The sequence below is a fragment of the Lissotriton helveticus genome, chromosome 12 (genome assembly GCF_964261635.1).
Source record: "Lissotriton helveticus chromosome 12, aLisHel1.1, whole genome shotgun sequence".
Taxonomy (NCBI): Eukaryota; Metazoa; Chordata; class Amphibia; order Caudata; family Salamandridae; genus Lissotriton; species Lissotriton helveticus.
In genome coordinates, this window is record NC_136073.1 from 790,009,422 (window position 1) to 790,028,840 (window position 19,419).

A 19,419-nucleotide genomic window follows, 5' to 3' on the forward strand; every position below is an offset into this window, starting at 1 on the left:
CTCAGTGCAGAAGGAAATGACATGGTGGAACATGGAGAACATAACATGGGGAAAGCCTCTAACGCCCCCAACACCAACAGTGACCATCACCACAGACGCATCCCTGAAGGGATGGGGCGCTCACATAGAGGAACTCAAAGTGAGAGGACTGGACACCAGCAGATGCGACCAAGCACATCAATTACCTAGAATTGAAATCAATCTTCCTTGCATTGAAAGCTTTCCAAACGAGGCTGTACAAGCACACGGTATTGATACAAACAGACAACACCACAGCAATGTTCTACATCAACAAGCAGGGTGGGACACAGTCAGCCATGCTTTCAAAGCTAGCACAGGAGATATGGAGATGGGCCATCCCACTCAAGTTGGACCTGCTAGCCATACACCTACCAGGGAAGGGCAACGTACAAGCAGATTGGCTCCGCAGACAGACATCCGCATCCCACGAGTGGGAGTTCAATGCACAAGAGACAAGGTGGCTGTTCGACAGATGGGGAACACCATCGGTGGACCTTTTCGCTACACGCCAGAATGCAAAATGCCAAAACTTTGCATCCAGACAACCCGAGGAGGGATCCCTGGGGAATGCCCTATGGATAGATTGGTCCAGGACATTTGCTTACGCTTTTCCCCCGATACTGCTGATGCACAGAGTGCTCAGCAAATGCAGAACGAGCAACATGACCCTGATACTGGTCGCACCGCAATGGGCCAGACAGACATGGTACTCGCAGATCATGGAGATGACAGTGTGCACCCCACAGATTCGGCAAAAGAAAAGACCTGCTCTCCATGCAGAACTGAGAAGTGCTGCACCCAGAACCAGAGAACCTGAGCCTGGTGGCGTGGCTCCTGAGGACATAGTTTGCAAATTTAAAACTACCAGAAAGCACCCTGAGGGTTCTTCGGGAGGCACGAAAACTCAGCACTCGGAAGTGCTATGTTGTGAAGTGGAAAAGATTCACAATGTGGTGCATAAGAGAAAAGCTTCACAATAAAATGAAGGACTCCACAGTGCTAAAGTACCTCACGCACCTGCTAGAGAGGAACCTTAGTTCATCCTCGTTAAGAGTTCACTTGGCAGCGATAGTCGCTTACACAAGAGGAGAAACGTGCAAGAATTTCTGTCGTCACAAGTGGTAAAAAGATTCCTGGAAGGAGCAAAGAGGATTGCACCGCCAAAACGGGTGCCGCCACCTGCATGGAACTTGAACATAGTCCTAACGGAACTCATGAAAGAGCCTTTTGCACCACTTCACAAAGCATCCCTAGAGATGCTAACAATAAAAACAGCTTTCCTGGTTGCAATAACGTCCTTACGCAGAGAAACGAACTTCAGGCACTAACGCTACAAGAACCCTACATACAAATACACAATGATAGGGTTGTGATGATAACTGACCCACACTTCATGCCAAAGGTAGTGTCCAAGTTCCACATGAACCAGTCTATACAGATACCGAGTTTTTTCCAAAAACCAGCCACTAGCGCAGAGCGAGCTCTGCACACCCTGGACGCCAGAAGGGCAGTCATGCACTACATTGAGAGAACGAAGGGGCACAGGAAAACAAAAGTTCTTTGTGTCATTCGCCAACAGTTTCATGGAAAAAGCAGTAACCAAAGAGACCATTGCACGATGGATCGCACAAACAATACAGTTCTGCCACAAGCGAGCAGGACAAGAACTAGCAGAGGGGACTCGTGCCCACTCCACTAGGAAAAAGGGTGCTACAATAGCCTTCCTGGCTAACACACCCATACAAGACATATGCCTGGCGGCAACATGGGCTTCGGTGCACACGTTCACGAAGCACTACTGCGTGGCTATACAGATGAACAGGGAAGCACAAGTCGGACAAAAGGTGCTTCAACACATATTCAATAACCAACGCTCATCTTCCACCCAGCCGCCACAGAAATAAGAAACCGCTACAAAGTCTATGCACAGCATAGTGAATCCAGAAAGATTCACCCTGCAAAACGAATAGTTTTCTTACCTGTCGGTATAGTTTTGCAGCTTGAAGCTCTTTCTGGATTCACTATCGAACCCACCCACCTCCGCCAGAAAGATGAGGCTGGAGAGAGAAAAGGTGGTTAAAACAGAGACAAATACTAAAACAAAACACCTTAAAGGTTAAAAGCGGAAAATTACTTAATGGAACATTGCCATGACTTCGGAAACAGAACAAACACGGAAAAAAGAATCAGAAGATGGCGCCCAAGAGTGTGCCGACGTCACCGGAAATACACCCAGAGGGGTGGGACGCCGACACCCACCAGGGCTTCGAAAAAAACCAAAGAAAAGACTACGATTCCGGACCCATCCACAATACCGCGGAATAATGCACAGCATAGTGAATCCAGAAAGATCTTCAAGCTGCAAAACTATAGCGACAGGTAAGAGAACTATTCGTTCTCAATCAACTACCCAAAATCGCATCTGCAACCATCCCACACACAGCAATACCTGGGAGCCACTATAAATATCTCAGTGGCAAAAGCATATCCAAACTCTGCAAGGATAGCCAGCATGCAGATACTCATTCGCAAATTCCTGCCACAACACTCTCTGCCAGCTCAAGTCTTCATGCAGCTCATAGGCATGATGGCCTCCTGCATATTCATTGTCCCCCATGCCAGACTCCAAATGTGCCTATTACAAGAATGCCTAGCACGGCAATGGAACCAGGCTCGTGGACAACTTAAAGACCTAGTGTTAGTAGACAGTCGTGCTCTCAACTCTCTGCAGTGGTGGAACCCACAAAACTATTCCAAGAGCCGGTTCCACAACTAGTACTAACAGCGGGCGCATCACTGCAAGGCTGGGGAGCCCATCTCCTTCAATACACAGTACAAGGGCTCTGGACAAACAAACAGAAAAAGCTGCATATCAACCAACTAGAGTTGCTAGTGATATTCCTAGCACTAAAAGCATTTCAGAAATACTTGTACAGCAGGACGGTGTTGATCTGGACGGACAACATGACCGCAATGTACTATATCCAGAAACAGGGAGGAACGCACTCTCCACAGCTGTCCCATCTGGCACAAAGCATATGGAAGTGGGCGATTCCAAAAAACATCTTTCTCCTCGCAGAACACCTTCCAGGGAAGGACAATCAGATTGCCGACCTGCTCAGCAGGCACAGCCAACAAATACAGGAATGGGAGATTCACCCCCAAGTTCTCCAGCCATTCTTCCAAGAGTGGGGTCACCCAGAGGTAGACCTGTTGGCCAAAAAAGAAAACTCCAAATGCCAGTACTTTGCCGCCAGGTTCCCACATCCATTGTCACAGGGCAATGCGATATGGATGAACTGGTCAGGCAGATTTGCGTACGCTTTTCCCCCAGCACCGCTGATCCCGCTGGTAGCACGCAAACTGCGGCAACATTCACTCACACTAATCCTAGTTGCTCCCACATGGGCGAGACAACCATGGTAAACAACGTTCCTGGAACTTTCAGTAGTTCCTCATCAAAGACTGTGCCTTGCTCCCTATCTTCTAACTCAGAACCATGGAGAAATCAGACACCCAGATCCCAATCAGATGAACATAGCGATCTGGCTCCTGAGGTCTTAGAGTTCGGATACGTTAACTTGCCCCCAGACTGCATGAACATCATTAGGGAAGCAAGACGACCAACCACACGAGCGTGCTATGCAGCTAAATGGAAAATATTTGTTATTTACTGCAACAATAACCAAATCAACCCATTAGACGCTTCCATACAAAATATTATGTTACCTGCTGCATTTACAAAGATGTAACTTGGCATACTCTTCCGTACGACTACACCTTGCTGCTATAGCAGCATACCTTCAAAACAGGCAACACCTTTCACTGTTTAGAGTACCAGCAATCATAGCCTTAATAGAGGGTTTAAAAAGGGTGATTCCTCCAAGACACCCCCTTCCCCAGTCTGGAATCTAAATATAGTACTTACCAGACTCATGAGACCTCCTTTCGAACCTCTACACTCATGCGAACTACAATTCTTAACGTGGAAGGTTGCATTCTTAGTTGCCATTACCTCACTCAGAAGAGTGAGCGAATTACGAGCACTAACAATTCAAGAACCTTTCATGCAGGTACATGCCAACAGGGTGGTTCTTAGAACCAACCCTAAATTCATGCCTAAAGTTGTATCCAATTTCCATATCAATCAAGCAATTGAACTGCCTGTATTCTTTCAAAACCCACAGTCAGTAGCTGAGAGAGCCTTACACACACTAGATGTAAGAAGAGCTCTACTTTATTATGTGGACAGAACTAAATCATTTAGAAAGACAAAACAACTATTTGTTGCTTTTGCACCACAACACAAAGGAAATCCTATTTCAAAGTCAGGAATAGCCAGATGGATAGTTAAATGCATTCAAATATGTTATCAAAAGGCAAAACGCACTTTAATCGTCCCCCCAAGAGCACATTCAACAAGAAAAATGGGGGCATCTATGGCTTTCCTGGGAAATATTCCTCTTGAAGACATCTGTAAGGCAGCCACATGGACCACCATACACACTTTCACAAAACACTACTGTGTAGACGTGCAAGCAAAACAGCAAGCTGCTGTAGGCCAGGCTGTCCTCAAAACTCTTTTTCAAACTGCTGCAGCTGGCACAGGTAACCACCGCTAAAGGAGGTACTGCTATACAGTCTATGCACAGATATGAATTCAGCAGCCCACGTGCCTCGAACGGAATATGCTACTTGCCAGTATGCATCTGTTCTTGGCATGTAGGGCTGCTGACATTCATATCGCCCGCCCTCCTCCCCGGTGCCTGTCACAGCTGCAGCATTATCTTTGGCATGGCCATCTCTTACTTTACTATCTCCATCTCTGCCACAATGGCGAAAAACAGTCTGAGGATGGAGAAGATGCCCATGCGCACTTTAATCCAAGGGATGAGTCACCTATCGCGTGATACTTCGAAGAATCTTCCAAGACAACAAAGTGCAATCATCCGGACCCAACACTAGGCAGCGATCTATGCACAGATATGAATGTCAGCAGCCCTACATGCCAAGAACAGATGCATACGGGTAAGTAGCATATTCCTTATTGCATGCCAGTAAACCCTTCCTGATGTTTGCCATAGACTTGAAGGGGGGACAGTGTATGCAAAAGAAATGTAGTTCTGCCAGCTAGGCCCCATGCCACTTCTAAGGCAAGGGTTCGATGCAGCATGCGCACAAGACCCTCCCCTAAAATCTACATCTGTGTAATGAATGCAACTCATCAGTTAATGCTGATTGTGGAGATTAGGTTATGGGTGCACAGTAAGCTATTCGGTATTCTGCTACCATGATATGTTCATGTGAGAGAGTGCCTCTTTTGAGGTGGTACGTCCCGATTTCTTTTGCCTGGTATTCGATGTGATTTTGAATGTAGTGCACAGGGTCCCTGCCAATCAGATCCCCTGTGCCGGTGGCTCTTATCTAAAAACATATCCACAATTGGTACATCTGCCCCCTGTAAATCCCTAGTAAGTGGTACCCTGGTCACCTATGGCGTGGAAGCTGAAGTGTCCCCTGGTTGCTATGCCAGCCAGCACTGCCTGAAGGTATAGATAAGTCACCCCTCTAGCAGGCCATTCAGCCCTAAGGCAGGGTGCGCTGTATCACACGCAAGGGCATATCTGCAGAAGTAGATCTTCCCCTTCAATACTTAAGTCAATTCTTAAATTGTGTAAGTGTCAGGGAAGCCTTTTGGAGTACATGGGCTGGAAACTTGAAACCTCAAGTTAACCAGCACTATGATTGCTTCACTGAAACTAGGAGTGTTTGGTACCTAACAGCTCCTTTTAATAAATCCCCATTGAAGACATCTGTAAGGCAGCCACATGGACCACCATACACACTTTCACAAAACACTACTGTGTAGACGTGCAAGCAAAACAGCAAGCTGCTGTAGGCCAGGCTGTCCTCAAAACTCTTTTTCAAACTGCTGCAGCTGGCACAGGTAACCACCGCTAAAGGAGGTACTGCTATACAGTCTATGCACAGATATGAATTAATTAATTAATTAACCTAGTAAGTTATTAAACAATTTACTCAGAGGGCACCTTGGAGGTGTCTCCTGTAAACTTACTGACCCCGGTGTGGTCACTGATTGGCTTTAGACTGCCTGCCACACACAGACATGCTTCTGGACCCTTGGGTGGAGAGCCTCTGCTCTCTGGGATCAGAAACAATGTGGTGAGCGTCTCACCTCCTCCCCCAGGATAGGCACAGTTGCTCGAAGGGGAAGCTTCGCAGGCCTGCTGCTTTTGTAATGCGACCCCCAGCCTCTGCTGCTAGCAGCAGGTGGCAACTCTGTTTACACCCCCACTTTGAGCTGTGAAACTTAGACCAGGTGTGCCCACGTTTGTCAATTCCACCCCTCAGGTAGACGAGGCGAAGTTGAGCACACTTTTGTGTCACCTCCATTTTGACGATGAGGGGACTCTTACCATCAGGGCTAGGACTATGCCTTCTCCCACAGGAGTGTGCCATAGAGGGTATAGTCACCCCTGGTATGGTGCCCCTTGGCCCTACCTGTTACTCCCTTAAAACTCCCCCAAAATCTAATATTTAGGAGGCTCCCTCAGACCTTGAAACTTGATACCTGCGACCGAAGGACGACGAAGATGCGGTGCATCGAAGACTGCTACTGACTTGGCCCCAGCCCTACTGGCCTGTCTCAAGCTTCAAAGACACTGCGAGAAGACTCCTTTCCTGCAGCCAGCAACTTCCAGAAACCTGAGGAAGACTGCCTGAACTTTTACAAAGACCAGAGACCAACACAAAGAACTCAATGCCCTCCGGATCAGCAACTTATGCCCACTTCGCACCCGACGCCTCCGGCCCGAGTCCAAGTGGCCCACTGACCAGGAATAGGTTTTTCCAGTGATCCTTATCTCAAGTTTGCGTTGGCTGATCCCTCCTTGACTCCACGACACCTATGTCTTCTCTCCTTTTCAGCGGGAATACAGGCAGGAAAATGATCCAACCCAGAAGGTGTACCCACCTCTGCCAACCCCCACCCCTCAGGTGGGGGAGGCGAGGCGAAGCCCACTCTTCAGTGCCCACCATCTTGCAGATTCCAGGCATTCCCCAATCTGTATTAGGGATTGTGCTCACTCCCCCACGTGGTGTGAGCACACCAAGGGTGTTTTTACCCTAAGGACAGTAACCCATTGGCTACTGACCTCGAGATCCCTAAAACCGCCCCCTAAATACAGTAATTAGGGGGCAGCCCGAACCAAGAACTCAGACAAGAATCCAGAAGAAAAGGAGGACTGAACAGCCGAAGAGGACACCCACTGACTTGGCCCCAGCCCTCCCGGCCTGTCCCCACCTCAAATCTACAGAAGCGAAACTCCCGGTGTCCTGCAGGCGGTGGCCTCAAGAACCCAGAGGACCTGCCCTGTCTTCATAAGAAAAGACTGTCTCCTGTGAACACCGGATTTGTTCACCAACAGACTCCAGCTCTGGCAGGATCTGCAAATCTGCACCCAACACCCTCTGCTCAAGTTAGAGTGGCCCAAAACCAAGAGGAGGTCTCTCTTGCGATCCAGACCCGAGATCTGGTAACCCCATACCTGCCTCCAGCCGACGCCTGCAGCCTTAATCCGGAAGGTCTCCCCAACAGCGACCAAGAGCCGCACCAGACTCCCCACGGCCTTGGGTGGCCCAACCAACAGTGCCTAACCAACCCCCAACTTGCCTCTCAAAGTGGTGGTCGCACTCAGAAGACCTTCGTCCCTGAGCCTGCGGTGTTTGCAAACTGGAGACTTCATTGAAAGCTACAAAACAGCACTCTGCATCCGGCCGCCTCAGTGCCGCTGAGGGTGCACATATTGCCCTGAGCTTAGGTCCAGTAGTTTTGCTCCCACACTTTTGTGGCCTGCTCATATGCAGCCACCAACTGGAGGCCCCCTATTCCCAATTGAATAACATTGGGCCTTTGCGCTCTGCACCTGGCCGCCCTAGTGCAGCTGAGTGTAACAAGAGTGCACCCTTGATCCTGGAGGACCCTTGAGTCTAACCCCAGAAACCTAGCTCCCACAACCTAACACTTTCCTTTGAACTGATAACCCTATTTTCCTCCATAGGATAACTGACTGCTTTTCTGTGAACAATTTCCAAGTGTATAAGAAACCCTTTAAACTGTAACTAAATAACAAAACGCTTTTACTTGGCTGTTTACAGGAAATGTCCCAGTGCAATATCCAGGTGTATAAGAAAAGTAATCTACTTGGCATTCCACTAAAAAGCCAATACAATGTATATGTACAGTATATCGCGATACAAAAGTCAACTGATCTGGGTTTAATCCATCACCATTCTTTAGTTCACTCAGCCACCCCAGTTCAGACATGGCTATATGCAAATCAGTTTGACCCTGTGCCTTATGGGAACAGTCCAGCCCGAACTGCCAAGCCATGTCTTCCCTGGACCGGAAACAAGCATCCTGGGACCGGTTTCGGATTCATAATCCTCATCAGCCAGGCTATCTTGAATCCAATGTATATGTACAGTATATCAACAGCATTACTAGTAGCTCTACTGTAATCAAATCAAAGAGCATATACAATTGCAATTCAAACTGTTTACAACCTGCATTACTATTTTAAACTATTTGTTGCTTGCTTACCTGTGCCAGGCATGCTTGGTTCTAGAAAATATAATCACTAAGAATATTCTTATACAAAACCAATTGGTCTGAAGTTCAATTTTAGTGTGTGATATTTGCTGACTGTGTATACAACAAATGCTTAACACTACCCACTGATAAAGCCTTACTGCTTGATCACACTACCACAAATCTAGAGTAAGGTGCTATCTACTTTTACCTCTGCCTACCTTTGGGATTCCACTGGACTCTGTACACACTATACCTCACTTTGGAATAGTATATACAGAGCCAGCTTACTACACCCTCCTAAATCTTAACTCACCTCTGCGGTCATTGGTCCTCACCCCCCACACCCCCCAACGACGTCACATGTGACACTACATCCTGTTAGTTGAAAGCAAAATCTCCATTAATAAGCATTGGATGCCCAATGCTGATATTGCACCCTGCACCTGGCCGCCCCATAGCTGCTGAAGGTATATGTTTAGTGCTGCTTTGACTCCCAAAGCTTGGCCCCTACATCCTATTTACCTACCCCAATTTACCTACCTACAAAGAATGTGGCTTCGAGCACCCTCAGTCTCCATTGAAACGCATTGGGCTGAACTCAGATTTTTACCTGTGCCGGTTGATGGTGCAGTTTTGATACTTCCCTGACCCCTGCCCCTTGCTGAACATTTGGTCCTGAAGACTGGAACTGTAAGTTGTGCACTTTCTGTGAAACCGCAATATTGTTTTCCCCATAGGATAACGTTTAACTGTTCTGAAAATTGTAGATTTTTTTCAAAGTGAAAATTATTTTTTATTCCGAATCATACTTGCCTTATTGCAAAGATCTTTGTTTGGATCTTCTTTTTGAGTAGTGTCCATTATTGATCAATGGTGTACAATAATGTCTTGCACTCCTCGTTAGGCCTATGGCTGCTAGGCCACACTACCTCTAATAGAGCACTTTAGGTTTATACATTGAGCCCTGTACACTTCTCGGGAACTGGGGAACCCCTGTACTCTGTGTCCAGTATAACCCCCTAGTGGCATGCCATATACACAGTCTGCTTCCTACAGTTAACCTGAACTTCCACATTGAAAATGTATAAATTATGTTCTGCTTTTAAGTCTGGTCTATGTAGTTGTCTTTAAATATGTCTTGTTGACAAGTTTGATGAATGTTTTGGAACTAGCAACTTAACTTTCTCCCAAAAAATTTCCATTGTGTAGTGAAACCTCGTCCTTGATTTCATCCAGTCAAAGTCAGGAGGCTGGTTACCAGAGCAGTGCCCACCAGACAGCAACATATACCTCTCAGAGCAGTGCTCAGGGTCCAATATATGAGCAGCGATCCACACAGACCAGGCGGTTTCCTAACTCCATATCCTCCTCCCCACAAAAGGACCCAATGCAGCCTAAGGTATGCAGACCTGTTTTCAAACAGATTCTCTGTATGCAGTACACAAAGTGCTCTGAAAATGGTTTACATCCATTGATATTACTCTTCATCTCCTCTCTCTGACAATCTCTACAGAATGGCTTCAGTTCTGTGCCGTCCACGCAGATGCAGTCGCCTCCGGCATTGGAATGTGAGTTTGTTTGGCATTCTCATGTTACATTTTGGTATGGGTGGAAGGTGGTGGTAAGGTGTTTTCAGGCTTTCTTTTATTTAATTTGTTATAGGGATTTGCTCTCAGGTAAAACTCTTTCCCTACTATTTTCACAATCTTCAGCAGTCTTCCAAACCACTACTGTCTTTTATGCACGCTTTCTGCATCTCTTGTGCTCCCTATAACTACCTTTCTGACTTCCCTTCTAATGTTTAACTAAATAGCACACATTAAAAAAACTGCTCTCCGCTACACCCTTACCCAGTCCATGTTTTCCTCCCGCCTTGAAAAACGTTTGCATTCTTACATCTTCTGACACCATGTTCACTTAATAATCCGCTGCAGATTCATCAGCCACTTTCCCCTCCAAATACAAGAAAGGCCGCAACATTCAGCTCTTCCTTCATGAAAATAAGCCAAGTTCTAGGTTTCATTGATTTAGCCTTCTACCCAGTCCACTGTATGAAGTCTAGTCTAGTTTCCTTGGTTGATTACATCTGACGGCTAGTAGAACAGGTTGACATAACCACTCTGGTTACACTAAATCTTTTTGTAGCCTTTTACCCCTTCACACATGACCCCTTCACTCATGACATTGCTGGACATCTCAAGTAGGGTTACCCATTAATACACTAGCCTGGTGTGCGGCTGTTTCATTCCAGACCATTCATTGGCTCACCTTCTGCTCTACCTTCAAACAAGCTCTTTTCAGTCTTCATAGGCTTCTTCCATCGGCCTCACCCTCTTCCTCTGCTAACCCACTTGGTTTGCTTTTTTGATTTTATGTTAATGGTATATATGGATAACATCTTTGTTTTCAGCCATTTGGAAGGGTCTCCTGCCTACAACTCAGGAACTTTTTAGGTTTCGCTGGAGGGCGGAGCTCTTAGCTCCGCCTCCAGAGAAATCTCTTGATTTCAGTAAGGACTCTGGAATACGCCCCCCTGTCCCATTGGCTAGCTCCATAAATGGAGGCTAGCCATTGGAACAGAGATCTGTCCGTCAAGGCCGGACCAGATTCGGGGGCGTTCCCGAGATTTTTTCCCTGGGCGTTCCCAGGTGAGTGCTCTGCCTTTTGATTACCCTTTCCAGCCCCCTCCCGTTGTCTGTGCGCCGTTCCCGCCCCTGTAAACACGCCCCCAACCTGAAAAATTCAGGAGTTGCTGGCCGCCATTTTTTTTGGGTCCCACGACGGAAGATTAGTCGCCCGGCTCACGGCAGACAATGGAGTTGCTCGGCCTGCCCTGCTCCCTCCACCCCGCCTCCCTCTCCTCACACTGGCTCTCCTAACCCGGGCTGCTGCAGGCACCCCCATGAGTCCCGCAGCGTGTGAGCACAGCCGCGGTGCGAGCCGCGTTTCCAGCGAGGCTCGCACCGCTCTTTGTCCCCTGGGCGCCCCTGGTACTCTCCGTAGCCTGCGCTCCCTCCTGACGTCCACACCGGACCCAGAGACCAGACCACTGTCCGTTCCCGCCCCCCCCCCGTGCTTCATGTTTTTCGAGCGCACATGGCCGTGGGCGGGGTTGCCGAAATGCCCGCTCCGTGCTGGGCCTCCATTGTTCCTCAGGTGAGTGCTTGTTACTTTTTGCTTTTATTCTGTTATTCTTTACTCCTTCTTCTTCCTTTTTTTTCCTACTCCGCTCTGTGCAGTGGTTCCAATTCGGCTAGTCCCACCAATTGCGAGTCCACTTGGTAGGTAGTATAGGCGGTGACGATGATAAAATGAGGCGAGGAGAGGAGAGGAAAGGGAATATGGGTTACCGAGGATGCTAAGAGTGGAGCGAGAAGATCAGCGAGAGATAGGGAGATAATGAGAGAGGACCAGAGCAGGGCTCGCTGGAAGCACCACGAGCCTCACGCGACCTATCGGGCCCCCTATGTGAGCATGCCTGGGCTCTTCACTCTGTGACCTCCACTAGAGGTAGTCACGCTCTCCTCCTCACTCTCTCATGGCCCTCTGTGAGCTCTACACCCTGTTCGCTGCTGCCAGCTCCTCACCGGTGCCCCGCTGTACCGTACCTCTCAGAGCCTCTCAGCTCTCAGATCCGCTCAGTGCACAATGCTGGCCGTGGCAGGCTGTGGTAGTCTGCGGTTATTGCTGTGGTTTCAAGGAAAGCTGTGGTAGTATGTGGTTATTGCTGTGGTTTCAAGGCATGGAGGGCACGGCGCAGACTCACGCTGGTGCAACACCAACACCAACTCGGCCCCACCATGCACCCCACAGCACGCTCCGCCTCTGCTTCGCTCGGCTCAGCCTGCCCAGCGCCTCAGCAGGGTTGGGTAACTGGGAGCTGGAAATCACAGAAGCGTGAGGCAACAATTTCGGGGTCTCAGCCTCTCAGCGTCCTTCCTTGCGTCTCCTAGAAGCCTGAAGCACACCCCAATTGGCGGTCAGCGCAAAAACCCGGTACGGACTCTCTCTGTTGCTGCTGTAGGAATGTTTGTCTGTTTTCATCAGAGTAAAAAAAAGAAAAAAACAGCTGTCAACAGAATAAATCACCTAAAGCATGTGCATCCCCACCGCAGCCACTCACCGTGCACAACAACACGATGCCCGGATCAATAGTAGCAGTCAGTGGAACGTGGCATTCCCTGGTGGTGCATTTGTATAATACTTGCCTAGCCTAATGGTACCACAAAGTGCTTTATGGAGTAATAAACTACTGTTGTGCATAACTGATAGGGTATATATATGCTGGATTCATGTCTACATAGACGGTTCCCGATACACAAGCTCAATCCATTATTAAAGTCAATGTGTACATTGGGCATCGCTTCTGCTTGGTGTTACCTAGTCAAGTACAAGCTGCCGACCATGGATACGTATTAACTAACTGCTTCCCTGGTACAGAGTAGGCTCACAGGAGCAGCCTTATGGCTACAGTGGGAAGGTTTATGCAGGCTGGGTTTCAAGACTATTTCAATCCAAGAAGTTAACTCAGACATTTGTTTCACAAATCCATTGAATGTTATTGAACCTAATAGCCATGAATCTTATCGAAAAATTAGCTTTGCACATCACCCTGTGGTTGCTACTTCCTACTGGAATTGAAGCACATCTACCATCCCAAGGGTCTCCATCAGCAAATAGTGGGCATAGCAGATGGTGAGGCAAGTGACATGACCCTTTGGGTTTGTCTGATGGACTGACACTCGTCTGCACCGAACAACCAGTACATGTAAATCCCCTGGATGAAATACTGCAACACAGACACATAGACACAGCTTGGTGCCTCAGGATAGTGCACACACCCTGGACATGGAATCGGATCTCATATTTTCCATGCACTAGGTTGACAATCTTCATGCGTCACCCAGTTAATGCCTCCGGTTGCTAGTTGGTCCAGCTTCCAAGAGGCTCCTCCTCTCCAGCGTTGGACACTGCAGAGACAGCCAGAGAACAGTATGGTTCTATGTAACCTGCCTGCTACTGACTCAGGATAATTTTATTGCTGAGCACTTCAGTCATAGAGACCCCAAAGGATCTGCCCCTTCCACCTGACACACAGCACAAGAAAGGCTCTGCAGGACTGTCACTTTACTATCAACATCGGGGCTGTGTACGTGTGCATGGCCAAAGCGCTAGCCTTGGGTCTACCATATATGACAGTGCTTTCTCTTCACTTATGGGCTCTTTTGGAACATTTGCGCCTAAGTCACACACAGGCACACTTATGCAGGTGCTAACCAAATAGAACTATTACAAGTGCTATAACTTACACTGCACCTAGCCACAGACACTCTTTGCCAGGTAGAGAAAGAAATGCATAACTCAAACAAGATGTACTATGGACAGGCTATTCTGTATTGGGTTTAAGCCTATAATTACTGATAAGATCCCACCAAAATTATAAAAACACTGATAATAACTTGCACAAGCACATATTAAAATGACATTCAAAGAAAGGAAAGTTAGAGAGAATGATTCATCTTCATTTCTTTCTGAAGGGGCCATCAAAATGCAATTCTGTTATAAAAGGTAGCAGCAGGAAAGACTGGTCTTAGATAATTCTGCCTGGGTTTTGTTGTTTAGGGAGGTCACTAAACTATTGTTTCTTTTACTGTAACGCCCATCTCGAGCTCTATGCAAACCTACTCCTGCCCTCGTCCAGGCTGAAAAAGATATGGTCTTCACTGCAATCATACCTACTAAATATAATATTTTAAGTTGTTGTAGGTGTGCTGAATGGCAGCCCCTCTTTATATGAACGATCATACATATCTGTTTGTTACTAATTTACTTTACGCTAGAATGTATACATTATATATATTACATTACTTCATTACTTAGCAGTAGGTACAGGAAGTTCCCATCACATTGGAAGAAAGATCTTTGGTTAGTATTTAACTTCACACTTACCTATTACAGCAAGGTGAATTTCATAATGTCTTATTTTACATTTATATTGTAATACTGCTTCTCTTTTTTTCCTTTCTCCCTTTACCCTCTCTACCCTTTCAGCGTTTATATGTTTTTGTTGAATATTTTCAATAAAAATTATACAATAAATATATTGTTTCAATTCAATTCAATAAGCTTTATTCGGTCATCAGGCCACTAAAGCACAATGTAAATACACACCATCCAAAAATGTTTTAAAATTAAAAAGAAATAAAAAATAGCCCATCAGAATTTCTTAAATACGCAGTAATTAATCATGTTGAAGTCGGCTTAATAAGGCTGTGCAATAATCACTAAAAAACAAGTGGCAAAAGGCCAGTTCAGAATACTTAATACATGGATAAAACAGACTAGGGGTGTGTGTGTGTGTGTGTGTGTGTGTGTGTGTGTGGCTCTGGGTGTGTGTGTGTGTGGCTCTGGGTGTGTGTGTGTGTGGCTCTGGGTGTGGGTGTGTGTGGCTCTGGGTGTGGGTGTGTGTGGCTCTGGGTGTGTGTGGCTCTGGGTGTGTGTGTGTGGCTCTGGGTGTGTGTGTGTGGCTCTGGGTGTGTGTGTGTGTGTGGCTCTGGGTGTGTGTGTGTGTGGCTCTGGGTGTGTGTGTGTGTGGCTCTGGGTGTGTGTGTGTGTGGCTCTGGGTGTGTGTGTGTGTGGCTCTGGGTGTGTGGCTGGCTCTGGGTGTGTGTGTGTGTGTGTGTGTGTGTGTGGTAGTAATTGCTGTCTGCTGAGCTCGTCCAGTAGGGTACAATAGGTCTTACATTTGCGAGAGATTAAGCTGTTGGCAATGTAAATTACAATGCCATTTATTTATCTGTTTTCAAAACCAACACATAAATAAAGAAATCATTTACAATGCCAATAGCTCTAACTTTTGCAAAAGCGAAACCGTTGCATTGTAAATGCTTGTTTAAACTGCCTTTTCTTGGTAGTCTCCTGGTTAGTCACAACTTTCTCAAACTTAATATTGAGAAAACAAAGATCCTGATCATAGGTAAACATACTCTGGATTGGTCCTCAGACTAGTGATACTTCAATTTTGGAATCCCTCAAAACCTTTTTCATGATGTGTAACCTGCTTATATACTTTCACCTGTCCCTTCCTTATCAACTCATTTTAATAGACTATCCTTTTCCTATTTTCATCACCTCCATCTCCTTAATCATCTTTTTTCGCCATCCCCGAGTAGTCAACCCTCCTATAGTCTCTGGACTAGATACTTATTTTTTTTACATTTACCTCCCATATGTGAGAAGTTGGCCTGATATATGATGCTCACTAGTTCTAGTGATCACCTTGTATCAGTCCAAACAACCCTTATGGTGATTGGTTGTAAGTCAACCTTATAGACCAGCTATCCTAATGGTAGCATGGACAAAGCAGTCTTAGGCTAAACTCTATTGGCATGTGAAGCCAGCTGTTTTACCACAATATATCCCCTTGAATACCAGATGAAAGGACACCACACAGGTGGTTATGAAAATAAACAGTCTATGTATTAATAACAACACCTCTGAACTCTTTATGAGGTCAGAGGGCTAAGCGCATGACAATCTCTTACGAAAAATACTACAAGTTGCACAAAATTACAATGGTGCCCTAGGGGCACGACAAACCATATACTAAGTAAGTGGAATGTGAAAGTCGATAAGGGGAATGGAGCTGTCCAGAGGCTGTAGGATCGATGGGACCACGCTATACTAACTTCAGGTAAGGAATAGGAGGCCCATGGAACGCGTGTGCAGAGTGTGAACTCACACGCGAGATGTGTAACAACATCTATGGACAGTACAGTTCAAGTTAAAGGTGAGTACGGACAATCCTGACTAGGTAGGACAACGACGACTGTGGAACTGGACACTAGGACAGTTAAACTACCCTTGAGCACCGAAATGCTCTTGTTACCTCACCCACGGGCCGCGGGTGCATAGGTGTCAAAGTGCGTCGGGTTCTCGCGTTGAAGTCAATGGAGCCTGAAAGAAAAGATGCTGCAGGCGACCAGGAGGAAGATGTCCGGTGCAATCCAAGGGTGGATTGTTGAAGGAGTCCTGAAAGCAGAGGGGACAATGTTCAGTCACTAGCCAGTGACTGGAGTGGAACCAGGAAGGAACCAGATGTCGTCGTCGCGATCAGGTGAAGAGTGGACGTTTGACTCTGCAGCCACGTGGACCAGGAGGTGTCTTCGACGACCAAGATGGAGGCACGAGCTGTCCCACGCAGGCTCTCGCTGTCGGCGGTGTTGGATCCGGAATCGGCGTCAACAGGCCTTGGCAAAGGCAACCCACACGGTGAGTGAAGAAAGCGTCTGGTGCGGACTCGGAGAGTCCGGGGTGCCCCTCTTTTGGAAGGGAGCAAGGGCCAGTCTGGAGCAACCAGACCAGCAGTGAAGATTCGAAGGTTCGTCTAGGAGGCCACTAGCCAGCCGGCAAGTGACCAGACAACGCGTCGAGCAGCAAACAAGCAGAAGGGCCCCACGCAGATCTCGTGGAAGCTGGAGGGCTGATCTTCGGTGCAGGAGCTGCTCGGGGTTGGGGCTTCTCAGTCCCCAAAGCACTTGGTCGAGTTTACCTCGGGAGTCGTGCTGGAAGCGAAGTACAGGTTCGTTCAAGATGGCCGGTCCCACGGGTCTCAGCTTTGCTGTAGATGCAGGTTGAGGTCGGAGAGGTCTGGGAATCCGGGTCTCGTCGGGCTCTGAAGTCTGGATCCTCGAGGGAAGACGACAAAGTGAAGCCGCTGGACGCTTGATGGTGCCTGCTTGTGCAGGGTGGACACTCCTTGCCCACAAGGGAGATTCTTCAGTCTTCTGTGGAGCAGAACGTCGAAGGCCAGAGTTTCTTCTTCCAGGAAGGTGGGTGGTTACACCCCCTATCCTTTGTCTGGTTTCCCGCTGGGGCTGGGATGCCCCAGCAACTGGTTTGAACCGGTGTATGCACAGGGCACCTTGTGTGCCCCAGGCATGTCTCACTCCTTTCAGGCCTCCCTACCTCAATACACAAAATCCTGTCTGGGGTGGTGCTAGCACCTCCCAAGGCAGGAAACCCTTTGTCCAAGCCCTCCTCGCTGGAAGGACTCCCAGCAGCAGGAGGTCAGACTTGTGTCTGTGGTGGCAGCATCCATTTTGTGATGCTGAGGCTCGAGTTAACTTTAACCGGGGTTCACAGTTACATACATGTTGTGTCCCTCTAGAAGGGTGAAATGCTACCCCCGTCGCCAGAATTGGCGAGGGGGTAGTATTCCAAATCGTATGACACCTTACTAGACATGTTTTGATAATGTTATACCAGAGTTAGCATTTAACCGCGAGGATTATAATGCACTTAAGAGTATATGGTAAGCGTTATCATGGAACAGCTATTCGGACTTGGTTCCGCAAGCTGCAAACGGGCTCAGCTCATGCTAGAGCACCATCTCACATAATTCCAAGCACTCTGCCTTCAGGATTGATAAGGCCTTCCATAGGAGTGTCTGATAGGAATATATGTGTCCATTTTAGGGTTAGATATAGGTATACTATATCTACAGCAAAGGGTGTTTACACCACCATGCCCCAGCTGTCATGTAGCCAGTTGTGTCAGATTTAGATGGCCAGCCAGGGGTGGCATAATACATGCTTCAGCCCCTGGTAGGCCCTGGGTACACCTATGCTGAGTACAGGGACTGGTAAGGTGGCCCAGTACCAATTGGTAAATGCACCTAAAGTACATGGTTGTCAATTTAGAGAGAGAACAGCTAGGCTGTGGGTCTGATTAGCAGGCCCACAGCCAGGGAAAGTCGTAAACCAGTGAAGCAAAAAGCAAAAATCTGGGGTGACCATAGGATTGCAGACCCCACTCTCCTACACCAGCCTCAGCAGTGCAGCTGTGGGCCTCATATGTTCGAGTCATGTGAGCTGTAGATCACATGCTTTGCATACTCCTGCCATCTAGTGTTGGGTGGGGATGTTTGCAAGTTTTTGTTCGCAGAAGTCTTTCTAGTCACGAGATAGGTGACTCCTCCTTTTGGTGATAGTGCGCATGGGCATCGACTCCATTGTTATTTTTTTTCCGCTATCTGGTTCGGATGGTATTGCTGCGCTTCGCTTTTTAATTGATCCACTGGTTCCCCCTCGGTGCGTACTCTCTACCTCAACGGTATTGTGTCGACGAGTTTCTCTTTCCGCGGTTCTATCCGAATATCAAGAAACTTCATTTCGACCTGAAGATCTGTGGGCTGCCTTCCGGCCCATCAGCGTCTGTTCGGCTCCTCGTCGATGGAACAGACTCAGTTTAAATTCTGTCCCCTTTGCCACGTGAATTATCTGCGTGCAGACTCATCTGATGTGTAATTTGTGCTTGTTCCCCGCGCACAAAGAGCAAGACTCTGACGTGTGCTGATCACTACTTAAATGTATTATGCAACTGCTTAACGCATCACTACATGAATCAATAGTACCAGCAGCATAGAAACATGCCATGGTACTCCCCATTTAAAAAAAAAAGCTAATTCTGATCCGGAGGAACTTTCTAACTTCCACACAAACTCATTACTTCCAGCTTTTTCTAAAATTTTGGAAAAACCTATTAACCAGCCACTGACGGTTTGTTGACTTCCCCAAAAAATCCTACATACATCACAATATGGATTTAGAGCGGGCTTCTCTACAGAAACTATGCTCTTGGGAGTTACAGAAACACTTCGCCAGCAACTTGACATGGAGTGGAAACTGTGGCACCCATATTTCTTGACTTGAGTGCTGCTTTCGACAGTGTCTCACACACTGCCCTTCTACAAGTTTTACATTCTCTGGGCATTGTCAGTGCAG

At 47.4% G+C, this 19,419-nt stretch overlaps 1 protein-coding gene across 1 annotated transcript in view; it reads left to right on the forward strand.

The window, feature by feature from the left end:
- Nucleotides 1-19,419, forward strand: part of UBAP2L (ubiquitin associated protein 2 like) — a 775,602-nt gene that overhangs the window by 146,210 nt on the left and 609,973 nt on the right. Inside the window, exons 15-17 of the mRNA XM_078668896.1 lie at nt 9,845-10,034; nt 10,149-10,203; nt 10,298-10,311. Of these exons, the coding sequence (XP_078525022.1) occupies nt 9,845-10,034; nt 10,149-10,203; nt 10,298-10,311 (259 nt within the window). The remainder of the gene's footprint in view (nt 1-9,844; nt 10,035-10,148; nt 10,204-10,297; nt 10,312-19,419) is intronic.